General features: G+C 38.2%; 1 protein-coding gene across 1 annotated transcript; it reads right to left on the bottom strand.

The window, feature by feature from the left end:
- Positions 1 to 1,031: 1,031 nt before the first annotated feature.
- Positions 1,032 to 15,849, bottom strand: b4galnt3b (beta-1,4-N-acetyl-galactosaminyl transferase 3b). Its single transcript, XM_068603424.1, has 19 exons — positions 15,708 to 15,849; positions 11,906 to 11,946; positions 11,707 to 11,784; positions 9,887 to 9,982; positions 9,421 to 9,511; positions 9,190 to 9,290; positions 9,028 to 9,095; positions 7,305 to 7,383; positions 7,123 to 7,189; positions 6,769 to 6,897; positions 6,501 to 6,610; positions 5,314 to 5,399; positions 4,643 to 4,858; positions 3,769 to 4,001; positions 3,356 to 3,509; positions 3,170 to 3,242; positions 2,910 to 3,063; positions 1,857 to 1,983; positions 1,032 to 1,643 (listed from the first exon to the last, which is right to left on the bottom strand). The coding sequence occupies exons 1-19, from the start codon at positions 15,847 to 15,849 to the stop codon at positions 1,550 to 1,552; spliced, it is 2,139 nt and encodes a 712-aa protein (XP_068459525.1). The 3' UTR covers positions 1,032 to 1,549.
- Positions 15,850 to 17,410: the final 1,561 nt, after the last annotated feature.

The raw sequence follows: 17,410 nt of genomic DNA, 5'->3' as shown, positions 1-17,410 counted from the left end.
CTGACACTGCTAAATGAGGGGAGGTATGTGTGTGTGTGCTTAAGGTGCGTTATTCATTCCAACACACCTTTAGAGGAGCAGATTGTCTCTTATATGTCAAACTACACCCCACGTTTTCAGCTAATAGCTATAGTAAGAAAACACAACAACCTATTTTTACTCACTCACAACTTATGAGTGTGCATGTGTGTGTGTGTGTGTGTGTGTGTTTGTAATTAAGTTAAAATGTAGTCCGAATGTAGCAGGAACTACCACAAAAACAGATTGAGCCCGTGGACATATTTTGTCCATGTTATCGTCACAACTGTGCAAGGTGCCTTTTGTCTCAGTCATCTAGTTGAACAGCATATTTACTGTTCAAAAATACACATGATGGACTAAAAATAAAGACAAGGAATTTATTCCTCAGAATCGTCAAGGCAGTGTAAAATGGAAAAACAATATTGTCCCTGAGAAGAGACTTGTACAGAAGCGTACAATAAGGCTGAAGTGAACTGTCAGCACTGACAAAAGGCTGAAGTATATCTTAAAAACGACAAGGTAAGACATCAAGAAGTAGTCAAATACATCAAACGTTCTGACCTAACCAGAAGCCACTTTTCAAAAGCTTCAATGCTTTGCTGCACAAAAAGGAGCAAAGTTTGGCATCAGACCAGAATTGTGTTTTTAGTGCCCTAAATACCAAGTAAACCTAATTTAAAAAAAATGTTTGTGTAAACTGAAATGTGAACAATCGGAAAAATGATTCCATTTGTCTTGTTTCAAAATACACAAATCCTCTTGCACTCTCTATACACATTAAAAACAATATTTCCCACTCCTCCAACATAGGTTTTGATATTTATCTGCCCAAGTAACAACTAACATGAGGTGGCTCCACAGACATACATGACAGTAAAACTATCTATTGACTAAAATGACCCTTCATGCTATATTTACACAGATATCTTTAATCATTTTTTAACTTTTGTGTTCAGGATTTAATTAAAAGTAATTATACTTTAGTACCTGATGTGTTTCTAGAAAAAGTATATTAAACTCAAATAAAAAAATAATCTTACAAACATTTATAAAATACATATCAAGTTTCTCATAATTTACAAGATGACAAATAAGGCTGTGTTTCACATTTCCAAAATCTGCAGTGTATTTTATTTTGTCACAATCAAATTATATTAGACACGTATGTAAATAAAGCCTTCGTGTCATTTAATTCACGATTTGTCTTTAGGTCAGATCAGTTCCCTGCAGCCAGAAATGCAGATCACTTTGGTGCACAGCTGTATCTTCATTTGTAATATTCCAGTAGGCAGTAGTCAACAGTACACCTCGTAAAATAAACTATGTACATATCAGTAGTATCTCCCAAGTTGTAAATTGTATTTCTAAAGTGAATGAAGACAGTATACAATCCTATGCTGTCAAGTCAGCAGGTATTACAAAGCAGGAAACAGGCTCCGGTCTTAAAATTCTCTGGTTGCCGTGGTTGTGACCTTGGTGTCTGTGGTCATGGTGCAGCAAACAGGTGACAAGGTCATCTGTGACCGGGTCACGCTCGAACCCACATGCCGCGTTTGGAGTGAAAGTGGTGGTAGAAGTTTCTCAACACAAACCTCTCCACTTCAAGCCCTCCCATGAGAATTCTGGAGCAGAGGAGAGTTTGTTTTTCGATACAATTCACATTGTTGTGGTCACTAGCTTTATAATACAATATCAATATGAAGTGAAACAGCAGGCCTAGACTGAACCAAAACAGGCTTGTATTGTATTGCTATGCAGATTCACAGATTAAGAAATATACCAACAAATACTATCAGTGACAAATACAAAGTGAAATTTAAAAAGTGAGGACTGACCTGTCGAGGAGCTCCCAGTCTTCTCCTCCCCAGCGGGCTCCATATTCCTTAGTGTTCATTCCTCCCACCGCTACCAAATCTGACTTATAGATCCCCAACAGGCCAAAGCCATTGACCTCCCAGAAACCTGCAACACAGGTGGGCACATTTTCATTAAACTCTATTGTTGCTTGCATCAACACAACAGGTTTTTCTTCATCTCTGGAGTCACACATCCTGCTTGTCTTAAGACTGAATCTCCAAATTGAAGAAGAAGCAATGGAAGAGTTGGCTTCCTAAGACAGGTCAGTGGTAACGCAAAGAAAAAACTAGGGGAGCCATGATGCAAAAAGAGAGAAAATGTACAGTAAGCCGCATATATATATATATATATATATATATATATATATATATATATATATATATATATATATATATATATATATAAATAAAATAAAAGCATACAATATACATAGTTTTTTGCTTCTTTGTTCAATTTGGTGCATAATGCGATTACTCGCAGAAAAATCACGCGATTAATCGTGATTCATTTTTTTCAACTTTGCCCAGCCCTAATATATATAGCAAAAATAATATAAAAGGCTTGACATGGCATCTAATCTGGTTAAAATAAACCAATCAAAGTTTTTATTTTGCATTGAATGGCTCCTTTAATTATTATTTTTTTGACTAAATCCCTGAGCCGTCATCTGTCCTGTGTCTTCACTTCTATCTAACAGGGTTCTGGCACTCACTTGGACATGGATTTAGACATGGATACCGATTTAACATTTTCTTAGTCACGTTAAAAACCTCTAAAATGCGATATTTTTGAGTAAATTGTTCTAAGCGTAAAGGACCGTGATACTGCTTTATGAACACACCATTAAAAAACTTCTGATAAAAAGGATTCAAGTGGTAAAGCTTTAGAGCAACAACTAAAATGTGAGCAATATATTTGGCTTAAGACAGTACTTTCAAATCGATTTATTCTAAAATGTTAAACCTTCAAAGAAACCATGGTCTCATGAAAATATAATCACAATATATACAGTATGGTGTATTTGAGTCTACCTTTGGCTTCAAAACGCGTAGCCCCGCAGCTCATTCTCATTACTATTGGAGCAAAGACCATGTGTCCTTTCACGCAGTGTTTCCTGATGTTGTCAACAATGAAGGGAGGGAAGTTGACGTGGAGGTCACAAAGAAACAAAATGCTGTTGTCATCCTGATGGAGGAGGGAAAGATATAAAAGGTTTTTATTATGACAGTCTAGTCACAGATCTAGCACTTCATCCTGAAGCTTTATTGCAGAGCAATGGCACAATACGCACTTTTACAAGGTCGATACCTGCTTGCAGACCACCCGCACGCTCAAAGTTTCCACCCAGCTTCACATACTGGTACCTGATGAATTCCAAAGGCATAATAATAGCACATACTGTCCATATATGTATATGTTGAGTTTGCAAGTTGGCAAATCCAAGTGAAACAATACATAGATACACACAAACACACACCTGGGGAGAGAGGATTTCTTGAGAGCCTTCTCTACGTCCATGTCCGTGCTGCTGTAATCAGTGATGATGAGATTGAAGTTGAGGTCTCCGGTTTCTCTGAACAACTGCTCCATGTCTGTAATCAGCTGCTGCACCCAGCGAGCCTGGTTTTTAACTGAGAATCATACAGATAAATCAAGTTGTTCAGGCCATGCGGAAATAGACAAAAATGGAAAGAAATATCCAGAAAAAGCAGAGTCACCCTGACTGGATGCATTATACACAGAATACATGTTTATAATGCATTCTATCGTCAGTATTTAAAAGTTGAAAACAGAAGCCAACATACAAAAAGGAGCACAGGACACGACAAAGGAGCCAAAGGAGTTGGTGAATGTAATGGCTGTAGAGAGCGTGGATAAAGTTGGATGTACCAGGTATTATGAAGTGGACGGTGGCGTTAGGATTCCATTGAAAGCCCACCGGGTTACAAAGCTTCGGTTGTTGGGTGCTGGGTGGTTTTGGGGGAATCGGAGCAAAGACGTGCTGCGACAAGCGCAGCAGCTGGCCGTTCACATCTTTCACCTCCAGCTCCAGAAGGTTGCGGCTGCCCTTCTGCCCGTCCAAGCGCTTCACCACGTTAATAACACGCATTAATGTGAATTGCCTGCAAGGATAGAAAGAATATAGTTAAAACACATGGTGAAATGTGTCAAAACAATTGTATAATCCATGCACTTGATTGTACTCGGCATTTTAATACATTGAAAGTGTGATTGATTCATTCACGACTGACATGCCAACATTCATTGGTCAGTTATAGGTTAGTTGTGCCCAACCTATGGGTCGGGTCCCATCAAGCAGTCCAATGACAAATCTGAGTTCTTGCAAGATGATCGGGAAACAGGAAAAGAATTAAGGAAAAAGATGTAGTATTGCTGCTACAAAAAACCTTTCTAAATTTTTTCTAGTCTTTGTGACGTTTTTTACTGAAATACTACATAGTTTCTCTCATTATGTCAAATTAAACAATTTGAAAAGGTCAGTTCACAACTTGCAAACATACAGTATGTGTTGCTGATACTTTTTACACATTTTGGATCTATCATTATGGAAAAAATATGTTAATACCACGTTAAAATGAGACTGAGTCCTAGAGCACAGTGCATATACATATTTGCTCTTTATAGTATTATTATCTGTATCACTTTATCTTGGACAGGAGAGATTTGTACTTCCAAAACTGCTGTATGTTTGCACAAATGGAAGAAGGAAGAATTGACTTTGATATACAAATCAAATTCTTACCCAGGGTGCTTTTTATTTAGTTGGTCCATGAAAGCTTTGACCATGGCTAGAGCATCACTAGACGAGAGAAACAGGTTGCCTGCGACGGTGCAGCTCAGATCGACCTTGTCTGATCGATGTGTCTGAAGGTTTATGTTGTTGATCTGGAAGGTCTGGGCCCAGCTCTTTTCAGGCTCTGTATTTGGTTTCTCGTCTCGTTTCATGTATCCACCATAACTGAAAAGAAGACAAACACATAATTATGCCAATATTTAGAAGAAGTTAATTAGGCTTTGCGGTTAATATTGTCGTTATGTTGTTGCTGATGTAGTTGTTGTATAATGAATATGTACTGTCTCGTAATTGTGTTTTTATAATACAGTAAGTACATTTTCTAACATTATTCTCTATGTTCTGCCCATGCACTACAGCCAAGAAGCTGTGCACTTTCCCTGTCAAATACATAAGCTCAATAATTAGTTTTCAATTGGGATGCTCTGAAAGATAAAAATAATAATAATAATTGCTGTGAAAATATTGTCAGTCCATTGAAGGGTACAGTACCCTCTGTTGGTGGTACTGTTAACCTACTTCTAATTACAATGTTCTACTGTACACATTTCAATTGAATATAGTATGTCAAGATAAACGTTACTATTTTTGGATCTATAATTAATTCGGTGGTGTCTTACTCATGCGATGGATAGAAACAGCTGTCTGCTGGCTCAATGTGTGTAAGACGGGTGTAGTCTCTGGGGTAGATGAAGGACATGTGTACCTGGGGAGATGAAATGAAATGACATGCTGATGAATCATGAGATCTTGTATAATTTAAGGGTTTTCCAATCCCCATTCACAGGGATCCAACTGGTGTTTGCAGAGTTGAGATAAGAACAAAACTTATTGCATCATGTCTTCTTTTGGATGCACACCAGATTTAAGAATTGATGCACAAGGTATATGTAAGGATATAATTTTTTTTTTTAAACTAAAGAATTAAAGTAGTTCAGTATTTTGGGGGATTTAAGCTTATATCGTTTTCTTGTAGCGCTAAGAAGATCCACACTGAGCATATCTGTTGGATACATATTAACTGACTAAAGTAGATTAACATAAAGATTGGAAACAGGGAGAAACATCTAGCGAGTCTGCTCTGAAATGTTGAAACATATTCCAAAGAACTACTAAAGGTCACAAATTAACATGTTTTGTTTGTTTAATCTGTACAAAAACACTTGGAATATTGTTACAGCTTTTTAACATGGCCCAAAACTGTAGATTCGCTACAGATAATACAGAACTCAAATGCCAGGTTTTTAAAAGGTTGCTCGCAAAAGGGACCTCTTTCTATTCCAGTCTATTAGCTAAAAGTCCCACTGCTCTGAAACCCTCCGGCTAACGAAACAAGGCAAACGGAGTCAGTGGCTTTGTTTAAATCCAAGCTCACAACCCACTTTCATCACACAGCCTTCCCTGATTCAATCCGTTTTACAGTTGTAATTCATTTTGTTGACCTTTTACTTTTAGTCTTTAGTTTTTTATGTGAAGCACTTTGTAACTTTGTGTTGATAAGTACTATATAAATATAAATATTAATGTTATTTCTGAGTTGGCAGTTACATCTTGGAGTCTTCTTATCCCGAGGAGGTTGCTAAACAAAAGGTAGAGACTTCATGAGCTCAGAACAAAGTGATGGGCACAGCGTGTCGTAGGACAAGGTATACTGGTATCCTTTTACAAGTAACATCAACAAGAATAATTGCTTCCTCTGTGCAATCCCAACACTGTATGAAATAATATGAGATGATGAGAATGGTGTGGGTTAGAGCTCCACCAGTAAAAAATGTAAGTGAAATATACAAACTATAGGAATACATACATAATTCAATCCTTGGTAGCGGTTTATCTTCATGTTTTTGATCGTGTAGCTGGGTTCATAAGGGCAGTCAGGAAGGACATCTTGTAGAAACGTGCTGTTTATCAAAGGCACTGCAGACAAACACAACACATAGATTTGAGGTTCGATCATTTTGTGCGTTTACCATGAGGAGATACGTTGCAAACCACCTGCATGGTAGGAAATGGGGGATGACGTGATTTATCTACTGCGGAGTGAAGAAATACACCCAAAGAAAGACGTCTCTCACTTTTGTACAGAGTGTCTCGCGGTTCTTCCTTCAGCATGTCTGCTGAACCAGTCTTTTGTTTGGTGGGGGTGTGACTTGCAGCCGTCTGTGGTATGTGGGCTGTGTCACCTGCCAACAAGGCAGACTCATCTGTGGGACAAAGGCACAGGGGATTATAAAAAGACAAGTGAGGCATGTATTGTAGAAAAAAAATCCCTGACTTAATACGCAGGTTTAAGCATCATTGCAGAATAATAAAGGCAAACAGTTTGGGAGTACAATATACTGTGTGATAGAGATTCAACCCTGAGCTCACCAAATTCACTGAGTGATTTTATTTTAGGTAGTAGGAAGGAAGTGTGTTTTTGTACTTACCAATATAAAGAGAGATGTGACTGGATTCAATAACCTTAAAGCCCAAGTCTTTGTCCAGGAGCTGCCACTAAGTGAAAACCAACACAAAGAACTTCATTCCTCACATTGCATATGACAATGAGACATGATAGTTGGACCCAATGAAATGAAACTTTCTAAGAGGGCAGAGTTAAACTACTTACTGCCACCGCAACATGGTCAGTCCCTTTGTCGTTTTGCTGGTAGATAACTTCAAAAAAGTACTTCTCCTGAGCAGACAGCCTGCCAGACAGTGAAATATAATATTTAGTACTACAGTATTGTCACATCAAACATTCAAAAAAATAAATACAACCATGTTGCTCTAAGTGCAGGATATGTTCATGTCCTTGTTGGCTTTGGTCATTCTGTCCCATTAAAGGTGTTTGGGGGAGTTGTTCTTTATCCAAATCAAGGGTCTAATCCAAGAGGTTATTGTATGCTGCACAGATTGTGAATTGAGGCAAAATTGTGCTCTTGGGTTATGTAAATAAATTTGACTTAACTGCATACAAGGCTACAGCCTCTGACATGATCAAATCAAAATATGTCTATCTGTCTCTTTTCTCTGGGGCTTCTTGAGGCAGACATTACATATTTATATTACTTTACTTGTAACTATGAAACTGAAAACTGTTGGCAACATGCAATGCGCAGAACCTAATTTGGTCAGTCGGCCTTTTCTGTTCGAGGAGCAAAGCAACGGAACTGTCTCCCAACAGAACTGAAGATACAACACGATTTTAAGGATTTTAATAAAGGTCTTAAATTATGGTTTAGAGAAAAACAACTTTGTTCACACAAATAACACCTTCATACTTTGTGTATGTGGATGTATATATGGATGTATTATCTTTTTTATTACATTTTATCACATTTTATTATATATATATATATATTTATAATATATATATATATATATATATATATATATATATATATATATATATATATATATATATATATATATATATATATATACATATAAACAAGCCTCCTGTGGACAGGTGTTGAAAATTATTATTTAGTTATATACACTTAAAACAATGCATCTGGTTTTCTTTTTGTGCATGTGTGCTAGGAATTCTAATGTCATTATGATGTCCACATCAAATAAATACAGTCAAGTTAATAATCTCGAAACAGTATTGTATAATCTTTGGGTTGATTTATAATGTTGTATTGCTTTTGCAGATGCGGTGGTGTGTGTGTGTGTGTGTGTGTGTGTGTGTGTGTGTGTGTGTGTGTGTGTGTGTGTGTGTGTGTGTGTGTGTGTGTGTGCGTGTGCGTGCGTGTGTGCGTTTGTGCGTTACAGTAACCCACGCCTCACAGTATAACAAAACTTTCATGTTAGCAATACTTCAATGAAATGGCTAGAAATCTTATATTTTTCAGCATCCATGTGTAAGAGTACTTTATTGTTTTTATTCTATCAACAGCTCTAGTTTAGATTCCCAATAATAAAACAGAAGAAACTTGCAAGAAACATGTTTATATTGCTAAAATTATGCGGAAGTTTCGGTTGTTTTTACTGAGAGATTAAAGTGATTTTATATGTCTCTCAGGTGTTTGAAAATGGAAGGGTGACAAGAACAAAAGTGGCATTATGTATGTCAGAAAATATATTGTCTGAAGCTGATACTGTCAGTTAATTCAGGTCCTTGATTTTGATTGGCCAAGCCGTATTTACACATCTTGTAAAATACTCTACAAACACAGCTGTGACCAAATCACAATAGTACCACCTTTGCTCTTTGATGACTCTCTCTCACACACACACACACACACACACACACACACACACACACACACACACAATACAGTGTGTGTTCATCTACTCACAATAATAGTTAATGTGTAATTTAATGTAGTCTGGTGGGAATTTACCTTACTGGTTCGGAGGTTTGACTGACATACTTTTCAAACTCGCCCGGGGCTGTCCATTCTGCGCCTGTCTAGAAAAAGAACGACCACGTAAAAATAAATATTACAGTATGAGGTATGAAGAAAACACTCTCTGGAAATTTAGAAGATAACAGTCATGCGTACCTTCCCAACCCACGCCAACAACTGCAAGTCAAGAGTGGAGTTATCTGTGCTCAGCCAAAACTCAGAGTTGTCATCAGAGCTCAAAGCAAATACAAACTCTCCTGAGAAACAAAGACAAAAAAGGAAAATAAAAAGAACCAGATTGAGAGACAATATAGAGGGAGATATATAGCATGCATCTACTCGGTGTAGTGTCGGACAGAAAACGAAATCAAAAAGTCCATGTTGTACCATCAGAATATGGGTGTAGATAACCAAATATCCTGACCCCGTAGGTGGTCTGCTGAGGAGCGACGGCCAGCTTCTGCACCGTCAACCTGGTCTGAGTGGGAAAAGGCAAACTTTGAGAATCAGCCACGATATTTACTTAAAGTAAGACTACATCTTGAGTCCAGGGCCATAAAGATTTAGCATGTGGATGTAGAATGCAACTCTGAGTGAAAACAACTGTGTGTGTTCACTATGCTTGTGTCATAGTGTGTGCACGGATGTCTTTGCACGATGAATGTCTGTACAAAATTTCAACGGCAATCCTTCCTATAGTGGCTAAGATATTTCTGTCTGGAACAAATGAGTAGATCGACCATCATTTACATCCTTATAGAGCCATAGTGTTAGCATTGGTAAAAGTGTAACTTATCAATTAAATATAATTAACGACAACTGAGTGAACTCGGAAGATAAGAGTTTGACTCACATGAGGATACAGAGGGTAGTGCAGGTTCTTGCGGAGGTCAGCTGTAGTACTGCCACACCAGTCTTGAAAGACATGCATATTAGCCCGTCCCATATACTGCAGGAAGTAAACAGAGTAAGGGCAATGTTCGGAACACACTTGGCTTCAAATGAGACCTGATTCTTACTGTCAACACCACGCTTATGAAAAGAGTTGGTTCGGCCAAATTATAAAAAAATTCTTCTGAAGGTATCTAGCCATGCACATAATTTGAGGACTCAAGTCTTTAAAATGGCTCCATTCTTATTCTATAGGTAATGCTCAAACTATTATGAAATGACATTTAAAACCTTCACAGTAACCAATTAATCTGAAATAATTCACAGATTTTGTTTCCAGTGTGACGCAAAACCCTCAAATATCTAACAATCTATACAAATGATGAAACCAATGCTATTAGCATAGCTGGAAAGGTCAAGTGAGTATTTTGCATTAAATGTATTATTTAAGTAAACTGTAAACAATAATGTTTGATGATGGGGACACCGGAGACCATTTCAAATTGTTCTGATTATCTAAATTGTCAGGAGCTTTTCTTGTTTGTGTTTTCGGCCTGCCCTGTTTATCCTTGCATCCCAGAAAGAATTGCTGATGCAAAGCTGTACCTAATGGTCTGATCCTAATAACCTACACATGCAGGTAAATGAAGAAACAGTCAAGTTTCAGCAGAGGCCCAGATGTCTTGTAAACATACACCTCTGTGTGCCATTTCGCCAAAGAGGCCATGTTATCTGATCTTTGAGAGCAGAATAACGCAGGTAAGAAACAGAGCCTTGGTATTACCAGTCCAGTAGTTTATCGAATTTCATTAGTGGTCAAGCTAAAGGCTCTGCTGTCATTAGCGCATTCAGTTAAATGTTAGTGTGACCCAGGTTTCTGAGGATAAGCTGTAAAATAATGAACCAAAGCGCTTCACAGGCTCAGTGCTGCTTGTTATAATTTAACATGTCTCTTTCTCTTTGTTGTCATGCCTGTGATCAAAGGCCACTTGGGAGTCTGAGGAGTGGGAGTCTGAGGACCTCATTTGCGTGCAAGCTCAATCATAGTTTAATTCCACTATGGTTTTTCTCTTTCCATCCCCTCCAATTGTGCTTAATCTGTGAAAATCATGATATTTAAAGGACTTCTTGAGTGTTATTGTTGTATCCTCTGCATTTACAGAGTCATAGTTTTAAGCAAATTCAGCTTTTCTTTAACTTCTGTGATTTTAAATTGAGTTCTGGAGTGTAGTTGGACAAAACAATAACACGAAGACATCATTGTGCACTTTAGGAAACTGTTTAAAATACTTTTTCTGTTGTAGTTTTTGTTACGGTAGTTGTCTCCCGAACCACATTTTGCCACAATAACACACACAAATGGACTAAAAAAAATTAGAACAATACCTGCGTCACTGTATCAACTGAAAATACAGAAGGGTTGACAAATTGTAATACCGCCCAACCCTTTTTGGACACTTTGTGGAACTATTATTATGCTGGAATACAATATTACTTAACTGGTCTCCCGAGCCAGACATTGTAACATCTTCCACCAAAAATATAACATAAGGTGCAAGCACCGACCAAAGCACAGCGCTTCTTAATATAGTGGAAACATGATGACAGAGCAATGGAGGCGGCTGAAGATGACTCTGCTGCAGGAAATATACTGTACACTGAGGCAAATGCACTTAGGTTGGATGAAATTGGGCAGGCTTGGGCAGGCTTGGGCAGGTTATTCTGAGTTCAAAAGAGGGGAGACAGAGTGTTTGCATGCAGACACAGTGCACACACACACACCTCTGGTTTCCAGGTTTGTGGAGTAAAGCTAAAATATTCTGAATCCTCCACAGAGTCTGGTTGAGGGTCCATTCTGACCTGGAAAATACAGATATTAAAATCTTAGCTTAGTTACCTCCACTCTTTCCTCCACAAACACATGCCTCTGCGTCACCATATTTTTTATCACCCATTTTTTCCGCATGCACCACATCCTTACCATTTTGGAATGCTTCAAGACTCTGCCGCCAGGATTTGTATCTGAAGAAGTGAGTGAAAACATCAGCTGACAGACAAATATGCATAGACTGTGCATAGATGGACAACACCGTCACGATGTCTCTTTTGATCATTTGAAGTTAATGGGTGATTTCCCCAGGAAACAGGTTGTTTTTCCTGTATTGGCATCTTACTAGCTTTGCCTTCAAACAAAATGTATTCTAATGACTCAATCTGCTTCTTATGGCTGGTGGCATTTTAAAATCATTTTATTTACAGAGGGAGGTTTGTGAGAGCAAGAACACAAACACATGTAAGAATAACAAACTCTTGGAAGCCAAATGTCAAACTCCTAAATATTGGCACAGACCACATTCTGTTACAGTGACAGAAACACAGCCACTCTTTCAAATGACTTGAAACTACGTAGACAACCATCACATCCAATGCTATGAATCTAACTCACTTGATGTTTAGTAGCAGGTAACATCACCTCGGGTGTTACCAGTTAAAAAATCTCTGGCACTTTAGCTGAGCAGAAGCAGAAATATTATCCTTCTAACATTCATCCTTAAAATTACAGGGTGCATTTCAAAAGGAGGTCCTCAGTGTTTGTTTTTTGTGCGCTTGTGGTGTCAGTGAGTGAATTGGGATCACAGCGCCATTGGACTCCGAGTCTGTCATTATAACCAGGGTGGAGATCTCCAAACACACACTCTTTGAGACATTTGGGCCAATTTTGGCAACACATGTAATTCTAGAATGTCGTTTAAGAAAAGCAAGAGAGGAATATTTTTTTATCTCCATTTGCGCTCATCCAGCCTTCCTACTTACCCTCTCCTGTTTCCTTTTTGTCACAACATTCTTCATATATTTTTTTTCTTTTTTAAATTCTGTTTACAAATTCAAACAATTCAGAAGGACTGTCAGTCATCAGTGTCAACTGGCTTCAGGGCTCATAATATAAGCCCTGAATCTTATATATATATATATATATATATATATATATATATATATATATATATATATATATATATATATATATATATATATATATATAAATTATAATAGTCATGTTTGGAGGCTTTCAGTTGTCCTTTCAGTTGCCTTCAGTCTCCAAACAAGACAACTATTACATCTAATCAATAAAGGGACTGGACATGTTTAATGTGGCTATTGTGTATCAATGTGACGATTTGGTCTGTTCTGTCCATTTTGGAGACTAAACTTTTGGTTTGGCACAGCTACTATCCTGATGTAGCAAATTAAATCTTTTTAAAGGACATTTCTTTAGTTAGAAGGATTAAAGAAACAATGTTGCAGAGCTACCAACTCTCACGGTTTTGCCGTGTGACACATGCTTGTTCATGTTTTCACACGCTCACACGCCACACAACCAATATCTCACGGCAAAAAAAAATAATTCGGAGGCGCGTTGGTTCCTTTTCAAACTCCCTGACGATGGATGGCGCTAAGGAGCGCAACTGTAAACCTATTCGCTGCATAGACATCCTATTTACCCCCAAAGAGTCCTGAAGTCAGCACCAGAAGACACAGCCGCGGGAGGAACTCAGGAGGAGCTGAGAGACTGAGGTATCGTGGCTCCCAACTGTCACGCATTAAACGTGACTGTCACTCATTTCGGTCTTTAGTCACGCCCTCTTGCCACACAGCTGTTCGGCGGCGCGTATTTGAAGTTTTTTTAACAGTCAAAATGTAGTTTACATAGTCACACATAGCATATGTTATTTCCCAATAATGAGGAAGAAGCATACTGCAGACAGTGTAGCTACTGCCAAAATGTTTATCCCAGCATTAAAGACAGGCTGGTGTAAACGGCTTATTAACTGAAATAAAGTGCATTCTTCTCTAATACAGGATTATACAACAAGGTGGGAGAAGAGCCCATTAGAAAAAAAAACACTTGCCAAACTGGCAGCCAGTTTTCCATCTGGACATTTATTAACTGAGGCTCTTCATACATTGAGTGCCGGTGGGACCTACATGTAAGAAGAACGCAGTCCCTTAAAGACCATTATCTGCAGAGCCAAGCCTAGGAGGACTCCTGTAGTAACTTGTGCCGACAGTCTTTATTTTTCAATTTCTTCCTTGCAAGTTGTAGGTGATGAACATATGCCTGTACTATGGGCATGCTGAGGAAGATATTTAAAGGCCACGTGTGAAAGATTTTGTCACATCTCGTGGTGAGGTTGCAGATTGCAACCAACTAAATAACCCCAACATCACCCCTTCTTTTCTAAGCATGTTGGAGAACTACAATGGCCTTCAGGATTACAGTACAACTATAGGAGCTACTCTTATCAATACTCTGTTTTTCTTACATGTTTATAAAAAAATAACATCTATGGGTGATGTTTATAAAGAATGAAGAAGAGACATTCCTCCAGTCCTATGCAATACTAGCATCAAAATTATCAATACTTCAGCTATTAAGCACCAGCGCCTGTTTAATAACAGGTTTTGGAACAAACTTCTACCTATGGACTCGAAAGATGTAAATAGCTTTTTTCTAAGCTAACAAAAACAATATGATTCTTAGTTTCAGATGATTCTTCACTTATTAAAACACAGTTATGCACACTATATGCGATTACTGGCAATTAGTCAGCCTAAATGTTACACACTTTCCCTTTAAAGTCAAGGATCACAGCTTTGAGAACGGCGATGGAACCAAACAGAGGACTTTCCTTTTTTTATCAATGCTGATTTTGTTCTGCACGACCATTGTGAATTTCACAAAAAAATGTAAATGAACAAAAGCAAAAATGCTCTCCAGTGCGACAGAGACTTGCGGGCATCCGGAAGAACGAGTGTGAGAACAGACAACAACGAAATCTATAAGGAAACAAGTGAGTGAGATGTGTTGACCCAGGATCTAGTAAAACTGTTAAATTTAAAGTACATTTAACTTGTGAGAGAGGGATAGCTTCAGACCTGCAGCCTTGTAACTAATACAATTAAATATCAAGCATAACCTTTTATTATATCCCGTTTTAAAACAAAAACCTATTAGTGTGAATGTAACAGTAAGTTACATCTATTCTACACTAATACATTTTTGTTTTAAAACGGGATATAATAAAAGATTATGCTTGTACTTGTGTTTTTGGTGCAAATGCTGAAATGATGCTCATTGATGAAATGTGTGTCCTTCATGTGTTACATCTCTGTCGTAGGCTGACCCCAACCTGACTATTCTCACTGTTTTCATCATTCATGAGAAATAAAAGTAGATGTAAAATATATTCCTATTACAAGACAAAACGAGTTCTACAGAATATCTGAACATTGTTGAAACATGTCATTGTCTACGTCAGCATAACACAAATCCAGTTGGACTTGTTTCAGAACGATTCAGCTTTGAGGGCATTGTTGAAATATGAACTGTAGTGTTTTGTAAGAAGTTTTTTATGATCGGTTCGACTCCATATTAACTAATAAGGTGTAAAACATAATTACAAAAACAGCTTTACACTGCCCTTTGACACCATAAAACAATAAAGGCTACATGCCACTGGATTGAATGAAAGTAAAGTCCACTCAACAAACATGTGAACACCTCAAGTAATGTTAAATCGTGTGTTTGGATGTTGCAAACTTTTCTAACAATACATGTGTTGCGTAAATTTGAATGCAGCCTAATCTGTCTACAGGGTTATTTCAGCTTCGTCTTTTTTATACATTGTTTGGCTGTCGTATCAGTTACAGTTTACCTAGTAGATGATACACATCTTAACACAACTTAAAAGAGATAACACTTGTGTTCGGTAAAACAAACTTACTGGCAATACTCATCCACGTATTTACAGCAAGTATCTCATGGAACACAGCCAAAGATCCGAGTATCAGAAGCACAGAGAGCAGAAGCTGTTTGCGATTGCGGTTCAGAATGAAAGTCTTCGTGGATGCGATTGCCGCGATCATCTTGGCACTCAGGCGAACAACTCTCCCGAGTGATTAATTGGTGAGGTCCCCCGCTTTGTCATCAGGAGGGGATCGACCCGGCTCGCCACTCACCGTTGCTGCCAGTCGATGCGCACTACCTACGCCCTGAATATCCCCAGGGTGCGCGGCCACTGGTGGCTCTCATCCGTGATACAAATCACACCTTGACCTAACAGGTAACAGGTGATCTAAAAACTGAGCACGCAAAATCAACTAAGTCGGCTAGACCTCTGCTCCGGCTTGTGCCGTAAAAGTGAAGTGTGAACTCTCATACTAGCCTAAAATCACTTTTATATGGTCATGGATCAGATGGAGAAGATGCTTAAAAACTTCGGAACTGAACTACTTTTCCCTTCAAACTAAAAGCATGGTCATGATGAAAAATATAGCATTGATACCATGACTTTGACAGAATCATTTCCAAACCACCGAATATTACCGGCGATACGTTGTATTTAATGTATAGTTCTGTTAGTATTGTTGTGTTTACGTGAATACGCAAAGTGCGTCACTGGATACTTTATTTTGAAATGTGAGACCGGAAACACGTTATTGTTTATAGCCAGCTTGACACGCTACTCGATGTGAACTCGAAGGAGGAGTGAACGTGTTGGTAATAGTGTACCTGGCGCAGGTAGTAGGCGCTTGTCCAAAACAGGCTTACATGTAAACAACACGCTGTTTGTTCACACCACCCAGAAGACGTCTTCAAGACGTCCTTGTTATATTTGTAAAGGGTGTCTAATTAAAAGTGATGGATTAATTGTTAAAACAATATGCTGAAGTGATGGATACACGTTTAAAAAAGCTTGTATCTGACAGGGCTGTGGCGAAACCCACATTGTGTTTTAACGTGAACCAGCAAGTTGTTCATAGCAAACACAATAGTTGTTTAGTCTGTAACTGTGCTCGCTGCTGCCACAAACAAATGTCCCCCAGGGGATGACTGAAGTATATATATATCTATCGATATTATTTCTGAAGACTAACGTTATTCTTTTCATTGTCTTTTACCATTAGGAGGACGTCACAACAGACCTCAACACATGGATTGGACAAAGTATGGGATGCCAAACTGGCTGAACCTCACAATAACTATAGGAGTTTTGTCCAATGAGCTCCAACGGCTTGTTTCTGACCAAGGATGAGGAAGAGCCAGTATAAGATACATAAGGGTTGTTTTTTAAGCTGTGAATTACACAAAGTTATTTTAGTGGAGTCACATAATTAATGCATGGAGCTGCTTCTTTGTGTCATGGATATCTCTGTGCAAATGTGCAAGAGTTATCTGAGCTCTTGTTGAGCCATGCAAATTACTGAATGGCTCAACAAGCAACCTTTTTTTTCTCACAATTGTCCTATCATGTGTCACAAAACTTGCTGTTATGTTCTGAGGAGATAATTAAATGCTGTAGCTGTAATGGCCTCATTTATGTGTCTGACATTCTTCTCTATTATATTCATTTATGGTGTGAATCAATATTCATACCAATATGCTCCCCTCCCAATATGTTTTACTCCCCAGATTTCAGCCCTATTT

This window comes from Clinocottus analis, unplaced genomic scaffold (assembly GCF_023055335.1).
Source record: "Clinocottus analis isolate CAN_PGR_092001 unplaced genomic scaffold, fCliAna1.0.p SCAF_6, whole genome shotgun sequence".
In the NCBI taxonomy this organism is placed as follows: domain Eukaryota; kingdom Metazoa; phylum Chordata; class Actinopteri; order Perciformes; family Cottidae; genus Clinocottus; species Clinocottus analis.
This window is presented reverse-complemented; position numbering and strand designations above follow the sequence as displayed.

Coding starts and splice junctions, on each gene's coding strand:
- b4galnt3b (XM_068603424.1), bottom strand. CDS start 15,849: ATGATCGCGGCAATCGCATCCACGAAGACTTTCATTCTGAACCGCAAT. Junction 6,611..6,768: donor GCGAGACACTCTGTACAAAA/GTGAGAGACGTC, acceptor GTTTGTCTGCAG/TGCCTTTGATAAACAGCACG. Junction 3,510..3,768: donor CGTCCACTTCATAATACCTG/GTACATCCAACT, acceptor TATGATTCTCAG/TTAAAAACCAGGCTCGCTGG.